At 41.9% G+C, this 22,424-nt stretch overlaps 1 protein-coding gene across 5 annotated transcripts in view; it reads right to left on the bottom strand.

The window, feature by feature from the left end:
• jade2 (jade family PHD finger 2) overlaps window positions 1-22,424 on the bottom strand; it is a 149,373-nt gene that overhangs the window by 76,794 nt on the left and 50,155 nt on the right. For all 5 annotated transcript variants that reach the window (XM_052013702.1, XM_052013701.1, XM_052013703.1 and 2 more), the window contains one exon: window positions 16,798-16,955. In XM_052013702.1, coding sequence (XP_051869662.1) covers window positions 16,798-16,955 — 158 coding nt within the window. The remainder of the gene's footprint in view (window positions 1-16,797; window positions 16,956-22,424) is intronic.

Here is a 22,424-nt window from a genome sequence, read left to right as displayed (position 1 = left end):
GACACGGGGAGAACGTACAAACTCCTTACAGACAGTGGCCAGAATTGAACCTGGGTCGCTGGCGCTGTAAAGCGTTACGTTAACCGCTACACTACCGTGCCTGTGCCGTATCGTGGTGGCTTGAGGGGCCAACTGACCTACTTCTGAGCTTGCTTCATATGTCCCAGCTCCCTCTGTATCCTTCTGGTTGCCATAGTGCATGCTGTGTGGCTGTCATCGGGGGGAGTGACTTCAAATGCTGACCCCCTCCTCACACCCTCCTCTCAATGTTATGCAGCGGTTGGGATCTGCACTAAATTGGGTGGGGATCCATCAGGATTTGCACAGGTCCCATTTCAGCACTTGTTTCTGGGTATAAACCACTGTAAGGCCTTTTCAAAATGGATTTTAGCTAATTTCACAATTTTATGCAGGGGACCTGACTGGTTTCTAAATGCAATCATGTGTTAGGACACTAAAAAATAGGAGTAATCCAATTTCCAGATGGATATTTCCATCTGCCCTGAATCAGAGTGAAGTACAACCAGTCCACAGAAACCAAGAGCAGTGATCAGAGGAGACACAAGAGACTGCAGATGCTGGAATCTACAGCAACAATCTACTGGAGGAACTCAGCTGGTTGTGCAGCATCTGTGAGAGGAAAGGAACTGTCGTTGTTCCGGGTTGAAACCCTGCATCAGGACTGAGAGTGGAGAGGGGAGATGGTCAGAATAAATAGGAGAAGGGGAGTGGTGAGACAGGAGTCCCAGGTGATTGGTGGACTAAGAAGGGGTGAAAAATAACAGGCAGGGAGATGATGGCAGGTGAATGACAAAGGGGGGGGGAATGAGAAGCAGATGGAGCGAGGTGGGGGGAGGGGAGCGTGATGGTTGGAGAAAGATGCTGGAAAGAGATAAGCAGGAACACTAAGGACTTCCAGCGCTAGAATCTGATAACTAAAGGAGGTGAGAATGGGAACCAGTAGGGGAGAGGTGAATGGCAGATGGAACCAAAAGCAGTTAGGGAAGGGGTAGGAAGCCTGAGGGTGGATAGAATCAGGAGGGGGAGGGGGACTAAGATGGTTGATGGGGGGCTGGAGATGAGTGGGTGTGAGATAGGGGACAAAATGGGAGGACCAAAGGAGAGGGAAGGGGAGTGATCAGATCCTGATGGGGAACCCCCTTGAACAGCAGTCCAATGTACACCTAAGTGGGGGAAGGAGCCTTGGGCAAGAAAGACAGTTCTTATTTCTGCTAAATCAGGGCCCAATTTCCTTAGCGTATAGACAAAAAGAGTAAATAAACCCAAGAAAAATAAGGTTTTGAAATCGGAAATTTGAACGCCTCCATTTTATTAAATGTCAAGAGTGACATAGGATGCACAGCAAATAACTATTACTGTTCCGATCATATCTTCCTACACCATTCACTTCAACATGTTTTCAGAATACTTGCAAGTGTCATTCAGTGCACGAGCTGCTACTTCAACCAAAGTACCTCCTTCCAAATCTGAACAAAAGCAAGTAGAATCAAGACACACCACCTCCATGTTGAGATCACAACTCAGACTATAAACAGCTATTACTTTAATTTACGCTGAAAAGAAGAGCACGTGAGCATGAAGGGCAGAAGTCAAAAATGCTGTTGAACTCTTTCAGCAAATTCTCTCAAAAAACATCAAAGTTAGGGAATTAATAGACATTTGTATGGTACAAATGGTAAAATTATTATTTCAAATTAAAGTTCATAGATTGTAACCAACTACAAGGTTGGTGAAATTAAAGTTTGCATGAAAAATGATACGTTAGGGCTGCAAGGCTGCTAAAAGAATTCCATTTTCTGCCCTTTGACTGTAACATGCCTTATAAAGAATGGTGACTATGTTACTGAGGAAATGTGTGCCTTCCCTTGGTCAATTATTAGAGTTATCTACAGAAATGATTTCTCCCAATTCAATAACCTCATTAGATATTGATGCAATTTTTCAAACAAAGAAAAGCTTTGAGATAAAATTCATTCACTTTTTCCACTGACTCAGTCATATGCCATAAAGACCTCTGAAGCCAGGCATACAAGATCTTGGCAGCGCTCCAGCGTATTGTTCTACATCTTGATTATACTTCAAAACAATAAAATACTCCTCCACAGCACAGAGAGAAAAGAGCAGATGTCCAGCATCATGAGCTCTGTCAAACCCAGCAGCTTCTGTTAGGGAGCTACTGTCACTGCCAGTGCACACCAAGAGGTTAAAAAAAAATTACAAGTCAGTGGCTTGAGTAGTGCTATGGGACGTGGGTGTTGCAGTCTGACTCAGGCCAAAGCCATTATGATTCACCGCTTTCTGAGAAGGTTAAAATTAGAGAAGGGATAGGAGGCTCAGGCTTACAATATAAATTGAAGAGTTTGTAAATACAGTAAGAAATCCAACTGGAGGAGTTCCAAGAAAACAAATAATCCAAAGATACTTGATTATCAGAAAGTAGCTGCATAAAATACCAATTTCATAAAACAATTTATTCTACATGGATAATAGATTGATTTAGACAGAATAGGAGAACAGTTTGGATGCCTTTTTAAATTTAATTTATTCTCCCATTGGCTGTATTTTTACTTCTGAGTGCCTCTTATATCCTTTACCTCATTCCTTTGAATGTGAAACCAAGATAAAAAGCTCCTCCCAAATATATGACAATGCTTCTCTTTTTCCAGGAACAGGAGTCGGCCACCTAATTAGATCATGGCTGATCCCTGAGCCAACTTCACATATTTGCCTTTACCCCACATCTCATAATATCATTAAGAAAAATCTATCAATATCAAGTTTAAAATTAACAACCATCCTAGCTTTCACCAGCACAAGTACTTCCTGAATTCACTTCTGAAAGGCAAAGTCCCTGGTTCCCCAACAAGCAGAAAGTACTTTCAGTTCCTCTGAATATTGTGAAAATTTAAATGAAATCACCTCTTAACCTTCAGAATTCCTGGGAACATAACCTCAGTGTTGTAAGCACTCCTCAAGTTTCAACTTTTGGTGTTCAATTATCATCCTGGTACCACTCCCTCCAACTATCTTTCTTAAGATATAGTGCCCAAAACTGCTTACAGTACAGAGCATTGTAGACCTGTAGCGTAACTTCTAGTATCTGTATTCCAATTTCCTAGATATATGGGTCACCATTCTATTATACTCTTTGATTATTTTCTGTACCCGACTTCTTAATGATCTGTGAACTGGCCCCTCACCCTCCCCTGTAACATTTCTTCTGACCTCCACTATTTCTAGTTTTTCACCATTTAGAAAGTACTGTAGTCCAAAATTTCAACTGTAACAACTTCGCACAATCATTTAATTTATTAATATCTCTCAGTAAGATTATGCTTCCATCAACATGGTGTATAAAGCTGTATATCTTTGTGTTATTGGTAAACTTGGATACATGCTTAAGGAATCGAGCTGAGGTGGTGAGGTTACAATCTGAGCAAAGTGAACCATGCCTACTATACAAGGTCAAGACTCCGTGGAACCATTAGTCAGAGTTGGTGCTGCTTTGAAATTTTTTAATCTTTGAGTCTCTAAGTGTTTTATCAAATAAAATGAAGTAACAAGATCTGAATGAAATTTCAGTGGCTGAGCAAGAGGGACCAGGGATGAAGGGTATAACTGAATCCACATACACTTCAACTTTCTAACGTTAAGTGTCAGATTTTGGATGGTTTTCACACTTACATTCTGAAATAACAGGATAAAAACACAACAAAGCTGGGTTTAAAAAGCCACTGAGGATTCCTACAGTCCATGTTATCTTCAGGCTTAAGGTGCAGTCACAGCACTAGGCTACCAGCTGCATCTCAGCAGGTCAGGCTGCAACTATGGAAAGAGAACCAGTTACAGTTTCAGGTCCAGTACCCTTCAGCAGAAGAGGAACATTATTTTGTTCCCTTTCCACAGATGCTGTTTGAACTGCTGAGTATATTCAGCATTTTCTTGTTTTATTTCAGTTTCCAGCATCTGCATTTTTATTTATTTTGATTCGCCAGCTGCACCTTGACCTACAAGCTTCTTTCCCAAGAATTATGCAATCACATAAGATCAATGGACATGATGTCTGATTAAGTATCAGACAGAGCCTGCAATCTCCACTGGAAGAGGGAACTTCTCATTCCGATCTGCTGTTCCTGGCAATGAGCCTGCCAGCAATCCCTCAATAGAGACCAAGCATTTCAATCCAAACACCATCATGTCACAAATGGGCAAACTAAGAAGTAGCTGCATAAGGCCAAAGAAACTCAGTCAGAAATGACTTCAGTTGAGATTACTTTGAGCTTTTGCAGATGCAAATTTCTCATAATCTTCTAACAGAAGTTTGCAATGCACAAAATTTGTTTCCTGATTTGCCATTTGATCACTTGCTACATTCACCCAGTGGCTCAACACAGAGCGGGAACCCGGTTAGCTGATCTCAGCTAGAGAGACAGGAGGAACAGAAAATCCAGCCCAGTTCCATTCATTAGGGATGTAGAAATCTGCCACAGATCACTCTCTAGATGCCACTTGGTTCTTGCGAAGTGAGGACAAAATAGGGCCTCCACTGTGGTTCCTACTCCAATCAGGGGGCACATAGGCATTGACTGCCATGTGAATTTGGGCCTTTTGAATAAGTACTGGTATCTCTGGGTCTGTAACCCAGTAAAACAATAATGCCTTTCAGACAGAAAGAAACAAGGTATTTAGTATTATCATTAGCGTCTAACTAATGGATTTAGAAATGTGAGCTGAACAATCCAAGGAAGGCTCCAGATTCAGTCATTGGTTGGTACTCGTGTAATTCAAATGATCACAGTGACTGCAGTAAGTTCTTTAAATTGCTACAGTAGTTGTCCTGGTACTGCCCATGGAATAAAGTAGGGAAAACAAGCCACGTATTTTAACCGAGGCTGTGGTGGTGCAGGTATGCAATTCTAGTTCACAGGTGATGTGCTTACGAAATAGCCAACAAAGGTGTCCTGTGTTGTAGGCTCATCCATGAAAAAGACCACTCCTGTGGGGTACTGGAGGATTGCCAGTGCCTTTAGAAAAGGAAGGGGGAAGACTTGAGCAAGGGGAAAGAGTTCTGCACAAAAGAATTCTGTGTAACTGGGCCGTTATTCCTCCCACAGTCAGCCATGGTTCCTGGACAGAAGGCTAGAAATGGAAAAAAAAATCTGACCCCTTACTCATTTTTATATCAAAACCGTTTAAGCAACATAGGACTATTCTAACAGTCAATTCAACAATAATAAATTCAGCTGGTCCAACCAATAAAGTTTGTACAGAAAATCATGGCTTTTGCAATGAAATTTTAGTTTAAAAACTGCAAGTTCAAGAATTAAACCCAGCAATGAAGTTACTCCTATATTATTTACCCTTCTTTCCACTGAATTACTTTAAGGCCTGTCAGCTGTTTCTTATTTCCCTGGTTGCAGCACATAGCACTAATTTATTTAGGCCACCTGAGTTGCCATGTTTTAGTTTCAGTGCCAAGGACTGTGGGTAAGTAATGCAACTTGCAATCCCAGTAGTTCTGGGTGATATATTCACTCACTACAGCCTCTTCATTAATGCAAGCATCCACTATGGTTAGAGATATCACAGAATGGACCTGACACAAAGTAGTTGCAACTCTACTGATGAAGCTAAACAAAGAGAATAGCAGTGGAATGAAGTATGACGCCATTCTGTTCACAGGAACAAGAACTAAATAAAAGCAAATTGCAGAACAAAATAATGAAGGAAATGACAGTTCCACTAAGTTTTAGGTTCTCTTTGTTGGAATGATATTGTTGAAGATCTTCCACTGGTGACAGCTGAATGCTGAGAAACTTCATCAAAGAAAACATGACAAGGTTGGTGGCCAAGTGACCTGTTTATAATCTATCTCAGCATTGATTTTGCTGGCAAGGTGTGGCAACAATCTTTAGGTCTGAGCACTCTCACCTCTCCAAGTTTCCTCTTTCCAAAGTCACTTGTTTCTACTTACTATGTCCCCCATCATAGTCATCTTCAGGAATGTATAAAAGTACTGACAATTATGAACTAATGTCCTGTACCCGGAAGGCACTGAGAACTGAAGCATTTGTTTGCTGTGCCAACATGCTGCCAGGTCTATAACTCTCCAAACCAAGCTGTATGCCACTGGTACCACTGAGAATTCCACATTCTTAGTCTCAGGATACTAAGAGAAGAATGTGTTTCAAACTTCCAAATTTTCCAAGTTAACAGCATATCCTTGAATTTCAGGCATTCCAAATATTAATAATCATTGACCTTAAAGGCTTTCCTATTTGAATGGAAGTCCGTTCTCTTGCCAATACAAAATTTAGTTGCCAAGGAATTGGAATTATATCTTCTCCTTTCCCAGAGTCACATGAAAGGGATGGCTGTTAATAATTCAGGTAAGAAGTTAAAGTGAACTCTTGGCAGGGTGAATTTCAGTAAGATCCAAAGGCTTTAAACATTTGGTTCTACGGTTTTATCACTTCCGCCTTCCTCTGAGTTTCTCAGTACTGCTTAAATTCTGGCTTTATTCCAACATTAGCCTTTGCTGCACTGTAGCAGGCTGTGAGAAGATGCATGAAAGAGGCCAGGATAGTAAGGGGAGGGAACAGTAACACCATTCAGATCGGGCCTTCTCTCTGTAGAAAAACACTCAGTCCATGCTTGCAATTGCTGAGCTACATCTCTATGTATAATATAAAAGAACAGCTCCCACCATAACAACCTATTAGAAAATTATCCCCACTACATCCAGCACCCAAGCTCAGTAAGAACAAGTTGGCAACACTGCTACAGAAATAATTCCATTTCAAAGTCTCACTTTGCAGCTTACCACCAAAGAGAAACAGCTTTACATTTATGCATATTGGCGCTCACAGCAGAATGAAATGGAACAGAATTAGTATGTACTTCTTTGGAAGCCACCTAAAGACCACCATGTCTCTTTAGAAAAACATCTGGCCTTTGAGGAATGTGGTTTGCCGCCTCAGCCTGACACTCCCAGAGCCTCCCTTAGTAAAATAATCCAACATTTCATATTACGACAGAAGGATGAACTCTTACAAACAATTAGTAGACCACAACTGGTATCCATGAATTAAAGGGCTCACATCCTATAAACCACTGTTCTTGCTTTGATTTGGTAGGAAAGACATTCAGTTATCCATGCTAAAGCACCAGTAAAATAATCAATGCCCGACTAGCTCACTGAAAGCCAAGAGTTCTTTATAACCCTGCAGTTTTTGCTATCGCTACTTTTTCATGAAGAAGACATCTCACCTATTGAGGCTTGCCAACCCTTTGGACCTGTTCAACAAACTTCAAGGTTGCAGTGAAATATTTCCCACACCTTCACTGGTTAACTGTTGCCCAGAGTCTCTCAAACAATTATTAACAATAAACAATTTCACACACAGGGGGGTCAGATTAAATGTGGCCAGTCCACTTACTGGTCCAAGATGGCACTGTTCCCACCCAATGCTGTTTATTACCAACTTTGATGTCAGTCCAGGCCACCTTTTCCAGCAGTCAAGAGCTTAACTTAAATCCAAGGGCTTTCCATGATTATCTCTTTAGGCACTGAGGTGATTTTAACAAGAACTGCAAGGCTCATGCCATGTGAAACCTACTGGAAAATTTTAGGGTGATGCAGAACTGCCAAAAGATGCCTAGGTAAGTAATATTTCTTGGAAGGAATCCATGGGGCATAAGAAGTGCAGAGGTCCCTGCTTTAACACACCCCATTTCAACAGAAGGCAGATGAATTGTCATTGCACTTTCCTGTGGAAACTTACTGAAAGCCCTGAAGTAGGGCTATATTGTTGCAGAGATGCGAGTCTTCCTTAAACACTTTGGCTGCCATCCACTTAGATATCTGCTTCTATCTGCCAACACTTAAAAAAAACATTTGAAAAGTTAGCTGCAGATTTCCTCTGACTGACGTAATTCCAATGAGTAATGTCCCAAGAAGCTCCAATATTTGTCCATTAGAAGTATGGATATGTTCAAAGGGACTAAGTTACAAGATAAGATGCCAAATGAGGTGCATAGAAACTTTTCTCAGAGGGTAGTGAATCCCTGGAATTCTCTACCTCCAAGGGTGCTGGAGGTCAGATCTTTAGATATACTTCAATTAGAAATAGGCAAATATTTAAAAAGTTGAGGAATTGAGGGTTATAGATAACTGGCACAGTACAGAGGTTGGGGATAGCAAAAAAAATAATTATATAAGATTATAAGAGGCAGATAAAATAGATAGTTGAAATCTTTTTCGCATGGTGAGGGTATCAAAACAAGAGGAAATAGTTTTAAGGTAAGAGGTACAGGATTTAAAGGGGATCTTGGGGTTAAGTTTTTTTTACACATAGAGAATGGTTGCTATCTGGAACACATTGCCAGAGGAGGTGATGGAATCAGATACAATTATTACATTTAAGAGGCGTTTAGACATGGCATATGGTCCTAATGCCAGCAAATGCGAATAGATGGGCAAAAAGGTCAGTATGGATGTGCTGGGCTGAAGGGCCCACTTCCATGCTATACAACTCTATGACTATCAGCCATGATCATATTGAATGGTGGGGTAGGTTTGAGGAGCCTGGTGGCCTGGTCCTGCTCCTATTCTATGGTGCTCTTGTGTGTGATTTACCTACAACTCATGCATGAAGACACATCTTCCTTTCTTGATAAGGTTTACACGTGGAATTCTGTCTTACGAAATGTTATAATTTTGATTGAAACAAATTTCATTCTCAAGTTGAGGGCAGTTCACTGGTGGTGTGATATCTACAAGAGAGTAATGCCCAGGAAAAATATAAATGGCAAAAGATAAAGTGGAAAAGCTCTCCTGCTGCCCTGCACTAAAACTATTTATAATTTCAGCCATCTATTTGCAGTTTTCTCCACTTCTTCCAATGAGAAAGAGGGGCATAGTTTTAAAATACCTTTTGCTAACTTTCTAAATTGCTTTGCTGTTCAGTGATGTAGTTTTTAATGACACTAGATCCCTTCACTTTTCTGTCCAATTTGGTTCTTTTCTTGAGGTGTGGATAGTGTTTCCATTTTCCCTACCAAAGTTCACCGCCTCATCTTTATTCCATATTGAAGTTCATTTACCCATTTGCTGTACAGTCTGAAAATTCTTGCCCAGATCTTTTGTATTATGTTGGAATATTTTCCATTGTTGGCAATACACCTATTATACTTTGACAGTTACTTGTTGCCATCCATATCACTGATGTAAGTTATGCATGCAGCCAATGCTGATTGTTGTGGAACAATGTTTCCCAAGATCCTCCAGTGTATGTCTAGGATAAATGGAGTGGAACTGAGAGCAGGAGCAGAGGTTAAGAACAGTGAGAGAGGGACAACTCGCAGAGGGCAGCAGGGATAAAAGGACTAGGAACAGCAGAACCAAGTATGAGTTCATTTGAAGGCTCAGAAAGAAGAAATCTAATGGGGAATAAAGAAATGGTTGAGATGTTAAACAAGTATGCATACTTTGGTTGTGATCTTCCAAAATTCCCTAGCTTCTGGAACAGTTCCAAAGGTCAGCCAGTAGAAAATGTAAAACAATCATTCAAGAGAGAATTGAGAGAGAAAATAGAGAGCTCTAGGCCAGTTAACCTAAATCAGTCACCCCAAAATGCTGGAATCCATAATTAATGAAGTGGTAACAGGGCACTTGGAAAATCAGAATATGATTATGCAAAATCAATATGGTTTTAATTAAACAGAAGTCATGATTGACAATTTCTTGAGTGTTTTTTGGAATATGAAACCAGCTAGATAAAGGGAAAAATCAATGGATCCAGTGTATTTGGATTTTCAAAAGACATCTGATAAGGTGCCGCATGGGAAGTTGTTCAACTGCATGAGAGCTCACAGGTGTGTGGATAATGCAGCAGCACAGAGAGAAAACTGGTTAAAGAGTGAAGGAATAAACATACCATTTTAAGATTGGTCTGATATTAATTTCAGATTGCCTCAGGGATCAGCGCTTGGGCAGTCTATATTAATGACTTAATAAAAGAACCAAGCACATGTATCCATATTTGCTGATGACACAAATCTGGGAAGACGGGGGATGTAAGTAAACTGTCAAAAGGATAAAAAGTATCGTCAAAAGGGTATTGAGAGGGCAGTAACTGGTAGAATGTGAAGTAATTCACTCTGGTAGGAAGAACAGAATATTTTTAATGGAGTTAGAAACCATTAAATGTTGGTGTTCTGAGAGATTTAAATATTCTTTCACACAAAACACAGAAAGTTAACATGCAGTTAACAGAGAGTAAATGGTTTGTTTACTTTTATTGCAAGCAGGCTGAAGTACGTGGCTACGGAAGCACTGTTGCAATTACACATGGCTTTGGTGAGGTCACACGTGGAGTACTCTGAACAGTTTTGGTCTCTTACCCTGAAGAACAATATATTTATGTTAGCACAACAAAGATTCACCAGATTGATTTGTGAGATGAGATGCTGGCCCTATGAGGAGAGGCAGAGCAGACTGGGGCTATACAGAGTTTGGAAGAATGAGGAGTGATCCCAGTGAAAAATATATAATTTTGACAGGGCTCGACAGGGTAGATGGTGTAAGGTTGTTTTGCTATCCCTGGCAAGACAGCAGAAATAGACAACATAGCTCAAGGAAAGCACCAGTTATTTGGTTCCCAGATGAGAAGTTTTTCACTCAAGAGTGTTGCGAACTTTTGGAATTCTCTACACCAGAGGGCTGTGAGGCAAAGGACCACCTGGGTAGTCTACAACTCAATGGTATGAATAGTGAATTTTCCAGTTTCAGGTAATCCATACCCCTTGTGTTTCTCTCCCACCCCTACTGGTCTACTCTGGTTGTCTCTCCTTTTGTTCACCTTTTTCATCTGCACCCCTACCCCTCATTACCTAGATTTGTTATCCTCCTCCACCTGGTTCCATCTACCTTTCATCCCTCCCTTATATGGTTCCACTTATCACTTTCCAGCCTCTGCCTCTACCTGCCCTGTCCCCTCACTAGGCTCCATGTGCCCAATTTTTTTCCTTATCTGTTACCACCTATGGGCATTTGGAGAATGTATGGGCATTTGGAGAAGCATAGGCTGATTAGGGACAGTCAGCATGGCTTTGTGAGGGGCAAGTCATGCCTCACGAGCCAGATTGAATTCTTTGAGGATGTAACAAAGCACAATGATGAAGGTAGAGCAGTGAATATGGTTTACATGGGTTTTAGTAAGGCGTTTGATAATGTTCCTCATGGAAGGCTCATTCAGAAAGTCAGGAGGCATGGGATCCACGGAGACTTGGCTGTGTGGATTCAGAATTGGCTTGCTCATAGAAGACAGAGGGTGGTGGCAGATGGAGTCTATTCTGCCTGGAGGTTGGTGACCAGTGGTGTTCGACAGGGATCTGTTCTGGGACCCCTGCTCTTTGTGATTTTTATAAATGACTTGGATGAGGATGTGGAAGGATGGGTTAGTAAGTTTGCTGATGATACAAAGGTTGGTGGTGTTGTGGATAGTGTAGAAGGTTGCTGTACATTACAACAGGATATTGATAGAATGCAGACCTGGGCTGAGAAGTGGCAGATGGAGTTCAACCCGGAAAAGTGTGAAGTGATACACTTCAAGAGATTGAATTTGAAGGCAGAATACAAGGTTAATGGCAGGACTCTTAGCAGTGTGGAGGAACAGAGGGATCTTGGCGTCCATGTCCACAGATCTCTCAGGGTTGCCGCACAGGCAGATAGGGTTGTTAAGAAGGGGTATGGTGTGCTAGCCTTCATTAGTTGGGGTATTTAGTTCAAGAGCCATGAGGTAATGTTGCAGCTCTATAGAACTCTGGTTAGACCACACTTGGGGTATTGTGTTCAGTTTTGTTTGTCTCATTATAGGAAGGATGTGGAGGCTTTGGAGAGGGTGCAGAGAAAATTTACCAGGATGCTGCCTGGATTGGAGAGCATGTCTTATGAGGATAGATTGAGTGAGCTGGGGCTTTTCTCTTTGGAGAAAAGGAGGATGAGTGGTGACTTGATAGAGGCGTACAAGATGATAAGAGGCACAGATCGAGTGGATAATCAGAGACTTTTTCCCAGGGCGACAATGGCTAACACGAGAGGACATAATTTTAAGGTGATTGGAGGAAGATATAAGGGGGATGTCAGGGGTAAATTTTTTACACAGAGAGTAGTGGGTGCATGGAACGCACTGCCGGCAGAGGTTGTGGGGGCAGAAACATTAGGGACATTTAAGAGACTCTTAGACACGTGAATGACAGGGAAATGGAGGGCTATGTGGGAGGGAAGGGTTAGATAGATCTTAGAGCATGATAAAATGCCGGCACAATATTGTAGGCCGAAGGGCCTGTACTGTGCTGTAATGTTCTATGCTCTATCACCCACCAGCTTCTGTGTCAACACTCCACGCTTTCCCTCCCCCGCCTAGCTCCATATGCCCATCATCTCCCTCCTCACTTATCACCAACCAGCCCCCATCTCACCCCTCGCTCTCACCTCCTAATACTGGTTATGTTCCCTCAACACTTTCAGTCCCGATGTAGGGTCTCAAACTGAAACATCGACATTCCCTTTGCCTCCACAGATGCTGATAAACTGCAGGTCAGTTTCTTGCACCATTATTCTCAACTTCCTAGGCAATTGATTATTCATTCAGCAATATGCTCTCTGATGCCACATGTCCTAATCTTCATCATGAACCTAGTCTTATTGGACAATTTATGAAAATTCATGCATTTGCCATTTATTACATTGTCATCGCTTTCCATAACCTCTACTATCAGCTTTGTTGAGCGTGACTTAGCTTTTCATAATCTATTTATATACTATTTCATAAACAATTTGTTATTACATTCTGTGTGGATGTTTTTATATTGCTTCATTTCCTGCAGATTAGATCTTTCCTAACACTGACATTAACCTGCTGCTCTATAAATTCTATGGTTTACTTTATTTCACAATAATTTACACAGTAACATCATATTTTTGGCAGCACCTGTGAAACGTCTGAATATATGAAATGGTATCTCAGTTGTCTCCTCCCTAAATTACTTGAGCATCAGTGGATGCACACCATTTGAATCTGGATTCCTACTGTCTTTTAATTTCCCTAGTTTGTCATCCTTTCTCCAACTAACTTCATACACTTTTGAACGTGCTTTGGTGTAATGCCTATTTAATATTTTTGTAAGTGAAAACTGAGGTAAACTAGTTATTCAATACTTTTTTTGCCATTTACCTGTTTAGCTTATTTCAGCTTTCAGTGAACCTACTGTTGTATCTGTTTTCCCTTTTCCTGTGTTAATAGAAGACAATATCATTTTCATATTCTTTAATTATTTAATTTGTCTTTGCACTCCTTGTGACTTTAACTTCTCTACCAAGTTCTTCATAGTCCATTTTCTCTTTAGTTTGATATCGATTCAAAATACACCATAATTAGATTACATGTTCCTGGATTTTAGTGGAATATATTACTTATGAATTTTGATAATTCCTATTTAAAGATTCCCCATTGTTTCCCGTCTCTCTTCCAGTCAAGATCGTCCCCCTACTTATTTTCTTTAGTTCTACTTTATTTTCATAATTTGCTCCTTTCTGATCTTTTATCTTAGCCTTTGTCCTATTTACTAAACTTTCAATCCTAATTTTGAACCAAGGATATTGTGGTATCCCTCAGATGCCCATCAATCCTCTTTTAGCTCTTCACCACTTACCTACACGAAAGGGTAATTTACAGAGCCAATTAATCTAACACTTTTGGGACTCGAGAGTAAACCGGAGCACTTGTAAGAAACCCAACTTGGTCAAAGGGAGAATTTGCAAACTCCACACAGACAGCACCCAAGTTCAGAGACAAACCCAAGTTCCTGGAGCTGTGAGGCAGCAGCACCAACTGCTGTGCCACCTTATTATTTCTTTCTCTGGTTCTATTACTGAGATGTCTCTCTAATCTATTCTTGGTCATTACTCTAGTGATGATTAGTAAATAAGGTGGTGATTTTCTTGCTGGTATTTTGACTGGGAATGGAGCCTTCTTTACACTACAAAAATGCAATCCCTTTTCCTTCTTTTCTTACTTCTTTCTCGCACTATATTTCTGATAATTCATATTCTCAATGATTTCAATTATTGCTTGGCTGCTATTCATCTTGTTACTTATTTGTTACAGAAGAATAAGATCTAACCCATTAGGTCCATGTCAGCACAGCAATCACACTAGTTCCATTCCCCCCTGCGGCCCTGTAACTTATTCTCTCACAAACCCATTAATTCCCTTTTGGCTCTTCACCACTTACTTTACAAAGCCAAATGATCTACCAGCAAACCTTTGGGATGCAAGAGAGAACTTGAATACCTGGAAGAAACCTACACAAGGAGAAAATGCAAACTCCACACAGACAGCACCTGAGTTCAGTGTCAAACGCAAGTCCCTGGAGCTATGAGGCAGCAGCACTAACTGCTCTGCAACCTTTATATTTCTTTCACTGGTTCCATTTCACTTTTTGGCAGTCTTTGGTATATTCTTATTAGGGTAACAAATTCCTTCTTATCCATTTGGATTCTGGATTAATATCACATCCTAACAGGTTTAAATATTCATCCCTGCTGCCCTTATTCTCCTTCCTCTGATTTCACCGATAAAATGTTCCCTCATGCATGTCCAGCAGCTATACCTTGCCATTTCACACAGTCTCTCCACTCATGAATTTCAAATCTGCCAAAAGCCATCTTTGATCACTTACCTGTACCCCATAAAGCATCATCCTCTATGCACTATCAACCCTTCTACATTCAGTCTTGGAACAATCTCTGCCCAAGGTCATTAACAAACAAATTTTCAACCTGTTAACTTCCTAACAATTTGTCTTGTATTCACTATATTTCTCTATCTGCTGATTTCCTCAACCACTCCCTTTGCACCTTGTGATAGCATGCTTTTCAATATAATCTTTACTGCTTCGTATCCTGGTCTCCTGCTGATTTAGCCACCATCTCTGATCCCTCATTATTCAAGGAATTTTTTCCAGTTATATTTCCAACCCTACCACAGCAATGAAGTAGCCAAAGATTATAGAAATCACAAATGGCACCCTCTATGGCACCCTACAGTCATCTCTGGAGCATCTGGACAGTAAAGACACCCATGTTAGACTACTGTTTATCGACTACAGCTCCGCCTTCAATACTATAATTCTAAGCAAACGTCACCAAACTCAGAGACCTAGGACTCAACACCTCCCTCTGCAACTGGATCCTTGACTTCCTGACCAACAGACTGCAATAAATAAGGATAAGCAGCAATACCTCCAGCACGTTATTCTCAACACTGGTGCCCCACAAGGCTGCGTCCTCAGTCCCCTACTCCCTATACACTCATGACTGCATGGCCAGATGCTGCTCTAACTCCATCTACAATTTTGCATATGATACCACTGTAGTGTGCCAGATCTCAAATAACGAAGAGTTGGAGTACAGGAAGGAGACAGAGAGCTTACTGACATGGTGTCACGACAACAACCTTTCCCTCAATGTCAGCAAAAGAAAAGAGCTGATCATTGACTTCAGGAAAGGGATGGTGTACATGCTCCTGTCTACATCAACGGTGCTGAAGTCAAGAGGGTTGAGAGCTTCAAGGTCCTAGGAGGGAACATCACCAATAGCCTGTTGTGGTCCAACCACGTCGGCGCCACGGCCAAGAAAGCTCATTAGCGCCTCTACTTCCTCAGGAGGCTAAAGAAATTTGGCATGTCCCCTTTGACTCTCACCAACTTTTACCAATGTACCACAGAAAGCATCCTATCTGGATGTATCACGGCTTGGTACGGCAACTGCTCCGCCCAGGACCGCAAGAAGCTGCAGAGAGTTGTGGGCACAGCCCAGCACATCACGGACATCAGTCTCCCCTCCTTGGACTCTGTCTTTACCTCTCGTCGTCTTGGTGTAGCAGCCAGCATAATCAAAGACCCCACCCACCCGGGACATTCTCTCTTCTCTCCTCTTCCATCGCGTAGAAGATACAGGAGCCTGAGGGCACATATCACCAGACTTAATGACAGCTTCTACCCCACTGTGATAAGACTATTGAACGGTTCCCTTATACACTGAGATGGACTATGACCTATGACCTCACGATCTATCTTGTTGTGACCTTGCACCTTATTGCACTGCACTTTCTCTGTAGCTGTGACACTTTGCTCTGTACTGTTATTGTTTTTACCTGTACTACTTCAATGCAATCTGTACGAACTCAATGTAACTGCACTGTGTAATGAATTGACCTGTACGATCGGTTTGTAAGACAAGCTTTTCACTGTACCTCGGTACAAGTGACAATAATAAACCAATACCAATACTACCTCAATGCACTGTGTAATGAATTGATCTGTATGAACGGTGTGCAAGACATGTTTTTCACTGTACCTCAGTACATGTGGCAACAATAAACCGATTCCAATATGACTACAAGCACAGTTAATTAGTATGCTTCACACTCTCCATAGCTTTTGATATCATTGACAATTCCATCCCTTACCTTCACACTTACCCAATCAACCAACAGCAGAACGTGTCAAGCTATGGCTTCTTTGCCCTTGTTAGAGGCACCGTATGAATACATGTTTCTGCTGTTCTGTATATACTAATTTCAAAACACTTTATCAGATTGCCTCATAATCCACATGCCAATTCTGTGCTTCATTTTACCTGGTTACCAAACTCCAGCAGTGTTGGTCATGCAAGAATTCTGTAGTCTCAACAGGCATGTTGTGACCTACCTCACTACTGGTTCGGGAATTGACTCGGTATTTGCTGGAACTTGAACGCCCTTTTCCCATTCCTGTCGCCATGAGTCGGCCAGCACATAGTACTCATCGGCATTAAGCTGGTAGGATTCAGGCAGCTTCATGGCAGTGATCAGATCCGTTCGAAAAACCTTTTGAAAATAAGCAAAAGAGCAACTATTGTTTTTTATTGTTCCTCTGACAATCTCTTGAAAGCTTCTAGGAACATTAAGGTTAATAACTGTTCAACATTGTAATGAGAAGATAAATGGTTAAGGGTAATGTGTGCCTTTTCAAAATATGTGGGCAGGTATTATTGCAAACAAAATTAAGGAAATGGAAGATTTGGATAATCTCTTTTTATCAGTCATCAGCAAAGAGGCTTCCCAGAGAAATTAACAAACCAAGGACTGGTACTCCCAGCTGTTTACTTAAGCAAAAATACTACATTAGGAAAAGTAATATCACTGACAAAAAAACTTCAAGATCTAGAAATTTCCAGGTTTCCGCTCCAGGGTTTTACAGGGAAGTCGGTAAGGAAATTGCAGCATCTAAAAGCTCTATGGCACAGCTTCATATTATTGTGCAGGACGCTATTGAAAATTGTAATCCATGACCTTCACTCCATGACCTTCATTCCAGTTCTTCTGAGCATCTGACACACTGATGCATAGGAGGATTCCAGTCATGATTAGTGATTCTGATGTGACACTCCCAGATGTCACTTCCATCATTTTCAGTTACATATGCAAGGCATGCACTTTGTGCAAGTCACATGCAGAAATAGGCTTTCACAAAGTTTCCTGAAACACAACTGAAAGGGTCCTCCTGGAGTAGGTCACAGGTCAACATTGGAAAACTAAATCAAGTGTACTTATTGGCTCTCCCTAGGACATCACAGCTCCAGCCCATCCCCACATGGTAGTGACCTCCTATGCTCGCAAACTTTGCCCGCCCCATCCCAGTGTCAGATACCCCAACACCCAACCCTATCAAACAGAAATCACAACACTCAGCAAATAATCCCCACTCATCAACTGACAATGCATCTTCTCTCCTCCCAATTAACTATCAGCCCTGCCATCCCTGTTACTACTGTTTCAAACCAAATGACCCTCACACAACCTCCCCACCTGATCCCCAGCAGCTGAGCCTAGCCCCAATCTGACTTGTTCACACATCTACCCCCTCTCTTTCCCCCCATGACTCTCTGGATTTGCATTTGCCATTGTCCCACATTTATGATTTAATTTGTGCATTCTGAGCAAGTGGAGCACACAAAGGCAAGGCCTTATCTCATGTGAGGCCAATTAGCAATACATGATGCCTTAGGCCCAGTGCACCAATGAATTTCCAAGCCGTGGGTCCATGAACAAGAGCCTTGTGGATGTTTAACACAGGTTTGGAGACACTGATCAAATTCTAGGCTCAGAAGCTTTCACTGTAATGCATCAAAACTCACTCAATTCATGAATCATCCCTTCAATTGAGGAAACTGCAAATGTTACTCCATTATTTACACAAGTGAACAGGAAACTATAGATTTACTTTAACATCTGCTGTGGGGAACATCTGCTGTCCTTTAAGTAAGTATAGAATAACTGAACACAAGGGAAATATGAGCAGGTTGGAGTGAGCCAATGAGAAGTTGTAAAGGGCACATCTTGCGAAACCTACAGAAATGAAAAGCAAAGAATAGTGGAGGTCCAAAGAGATTCACAAGTCCACAGATGACTAAAATATTTTAGACAGGTTCAACGAATAATCAACAGCAAAAGGAAAGAAAGCCTCTTGGAACCTGCAGAGAGTGGTAAACACTGCCCAATCCATCACAGACTCATCACATCCTTCGTGGTTCATTGCTTCAGGGAGGCTAATAGCATCGTCAAGGATGCCTGCCACCCTGGCCATTCACTTTTCTTTATTCTAACTTCTAGCAGAAGATACAGGAGCATGAAACGACCAGACTCAAGAACAGCTTCTTCCCTACTCCTATTGGTCTTCTGAACCAATCACCTCTTTCACATCCCCTTCCCTGTGGTGCTGCCACATTCTCGGACCCTTAATTCTACCTCTTCTGTTATTGTCACTTTAGCAATTCTTTTCATACTACCTTAGTTTGCACTACTGTACTTTGCACCATTCCATTGTTTTTTTCACTTGTCGCTGTATTTATTGTTGTATTCATTATTAGCATGTAAGCTGTGAGTTTCACATAAGCAAGGAATTTCAATGCACCCTGGTGTATATGACAATAAACTAATCCGAATAAAACACTCATTAAACCATATCTTGGGTAATGTATACATTTCCAACATTACCTCTTAGAATGATCATACTGGCCTTGTAAGGGGTTGCAGATGAGATTTATCAGAATGTACCAGGGCTTGTATTCTCTGGGATACAGAGGATTAGGGAATGAGATTTTTAGGATTTTGGAGAAGAATTTATACAGTGGACAAAGTGAAATTATTCTTCTGATGGGAACACGCTACTCTATATTCCTCATGAGCCCTAACTGATCCTTGCTGCTTATACCTTATGTATGCTGCCTTCTTCTTCCTAACTAGTTGTTCCACCTCTCTTGTCACCCATGGTTCCTTCACCCTGCCATTCTTCCTCTGCCTCACCGGGACAAATTTATCCCTAACATCCTGCAAGAGATCCCTGAACAACGACCACATCTCCATAGTTTTCCAGTATTGGGTAAGGTGAAGTGGGGTGTTTGCCATTTTAGTGCCTCACATGAAAATTGCAGTGGGTAGCTCTTGGGTTTAGTGGGTAAGTCCATTTCTTTTGTATGAAACTTGTCATTTTTTTTCTTAGTGTGTCTCAGGTTAGTTGATCAGAAAGTGCACAACAATTGGCCTTGGACTCCTGTCCTTGACAGCAGAAAAATCAGCCTGGAGTTCAAACTATATTGCTATCTTCTGTTGAAAAATGTGAATGAGTATATTGACGAGATTGAACTTGATGTATCTCTCCATGATCAAATATTTGCTTTCTGAGCTGGGTTGGAGAGTATGTCTTATGAGGAGAAGTTGAGTGAGTTAGGGCTTTTCTCTTTGGAGCGATGGAGGATGAGAGGAGACTTGATAGAGTATATAAGATTATGAGAGACATAGACAAAGTGGACAGCCAGTATCTTTTCCCCAGGGTGTCAATGGCCAGTATTAGAGGTCAAACGTTTAAGGTGCGCAGAAGAAAATCCAGGGGAAATGTCAGAGGTAGGTTTTTTTTTACACAGAGAGTGGTGGGTGCCTGGAATGCACTGCCGGGGTTGGTGGTAGGGGCTGATACGATAGGGTCATTTAAAAGATTATTAGGTAGGCACATGGACAAAAGAAAAATAGAGGGTTATGGGAGGTGAAATAGAGAGGGGGTAGATTGAACGGGGTTAAGGTTTATATAGGTTGGCACAACATCGTGGGCCGAAGGGCCTGTACTGTGCTGTACTGTTCTATGTACAAAGGTTCACTACCCTGAAATTCATCATTGGCTGGTGGCTAGATGTTACATAGAGCAGCACCAATGCATTGAAGTTAAAGTACTAGTGACAGCAAATGGATTGGAAAATTCAGGAACTCTTCCACAGAAACCAGTGGATGTTAGTTCAATTAATAAATCTGGAATTGATAATTTTTTGGTCCAGAGATATAGAGGGATAAGGAGCCAAAAGTGGTTCATAAATAAATCATATGTGAATGGCAGAACAGGGTTGAGGGTCTGGACAGGTTCCTCCTATTCTCATGTTCTACACGTAAAAAGAGAAGGCATCACAATCTACTGGAGGAACTCATCAGGACTTTGGTGGTACCAGACTGGCAGGTTTTCTGGACCACTGGATGTTATTCCCATAAACAACCCAACACCCTTTAAATTCATTTTTTTAAGATGTTCCATAGTATTATAATAAATTTTCCAGTGAACCTGGTAAGTTCAAAGGGAGTGCAGGAAACAGGACCCTGGCGAGTTTAATGGGAGCACAGAAAACATCTGGTGGTGAGCCTAGTGCCAAACCATCAGGATTTCCGAATATTCAGAAGGCAGATTATCAGAGATTTATTATACCCATGATTAATAGAGCCAGCTTTGACTTGGAAACACTAGATAACTCATTTTCTGTTACTACCTTATTTCACTCTAGGATTATTAGATAGTAACTTGTATGCCCAAAACAGCTTATTAGAATAAGTTTGTATGTCAACAGTAGAGACTTTATTCCTGTTGCAACACACATAAAATGCTGGAGGAACTCAGCAGGTCAGGCATCATCTATGGAGGGAAATAAACAGTTGACGTTTCAGGTCGAGACCCTTCATCAGGACTGGAGAGGAAGAGGGCAGAAGCCAGAATAAAAGGGTAGGAGGAGGGGGAGGAGCACAAGCTGGCAGTCGATAGGTGAGTCCAAGTGAGAGGAGGAAGGTAGGTGGGTGGGGGAGGGGGATGAAAGGGAATGATGTGAGAAGCTGGGAGGTGATAGGTGGAAGAGGCAAAGGACTGAAGAAGGAATCCGGTAGGAGAGGACAGTAGACCATGGAATAAAGGGAAGGGGGTCAGGAACCAGAGGGAGGTGATGGGCAGGTCGTGAGGTTGGGGGAGGGGAAAGAGAAGGGGTGAGAGGGCTACGGGAATAAGGGAAAACGAAGGTGGGGGGGAAGGGGGAAAATGGAGGCGAATGGTTACCGGAAGTTAGAGAAATCGATGTTGAGGACGTCAGGTTGGAGACTACCAAGACAGAATATGAAGTGTTGTTTCTCCAACCTGCATCTGGCCTCAACGTGGCAGTAAAGGAGGGCATGGATAGACATGTCAGTGTAGGAATGGGATGTGGAATTGAAGTGGCTGGCCACCAGATGATCCTGGCTGTTGTGGCAGACGAAGCAAAGGGTCTCACCAATCCGGCTGCACCGGATACAATAAATGACACCCTCAAATTCGCAGGTGAAGCTCTGCCTCACCTGGAAGGACTGTTTAGGGCCCTGAATGGTGGTGAGGGAGGATGTGTAAGTGCAGGTGCAGCACTTTGCACAGTTGCAGGGATAAGTGCCAAGAGGGTGATCGATGGGAAGGGATGAGTGGATGAGTGTCATTTATTGCATCCAGTGCTCCCGGTGGTCCATCCTACGTTGAGACCCGACGCAGATTGGGTGACCTCTTCATTGAGCACCTTCGCTCCGTCCACTGAAACAGCCAGGATCTCCCAGTGGCCAGCCACTTAGAACCATAGAATACAGCACAATACAGGCCCTTCGGCCCACCATGTTGTGCAGCCCTTCAAACCACACCTAAGACTATCTAACCCCTTCCTCCCACATATCCCTCTAACTTAAATTCCTCCATATGCTTATCTAACAATCTCTTGAACTTGTCCAATGTATCAGCCTCCACCACCAACTCAGGCAGTGCATTCCATGCACCAACCACTCTCTGGGTGAAAAACCTCCCTCTGTCATCTCCCTTGAACTTCCCACCCATTATCTTAAAGCCATGTCCTCTTGTTTCGAGCACTGGTGCCCTGGGAAAGAGGCGCTGGCTGTCCACTCTATCTATTCCTCTCAATATCTTGTATACCTCTATCATGTCTCCCCTCATCTTCCTTCTCTCCAAAGAGTAAAGCC

The sequence above is a fragment of the Pristis pectinata genome, chromosome 4 (genome assembly GCF_009764475.1).
Source record: "Pristis pectinata isolate sPriPec2 chromosome 4, sPriPec2.1.pri, whole genome shotgun sequence".
NCBI classification, from domain to species: domain Eukaryota; kingdom Metazoa; phylum Chordata; class Chondrichthyes; order Rhinopristiformes; family Pristidae; genus Pristis; species Pristis pectinata.
This window is presented reverse-complemented; position numbering and strand designations above follow the sequence as displayed.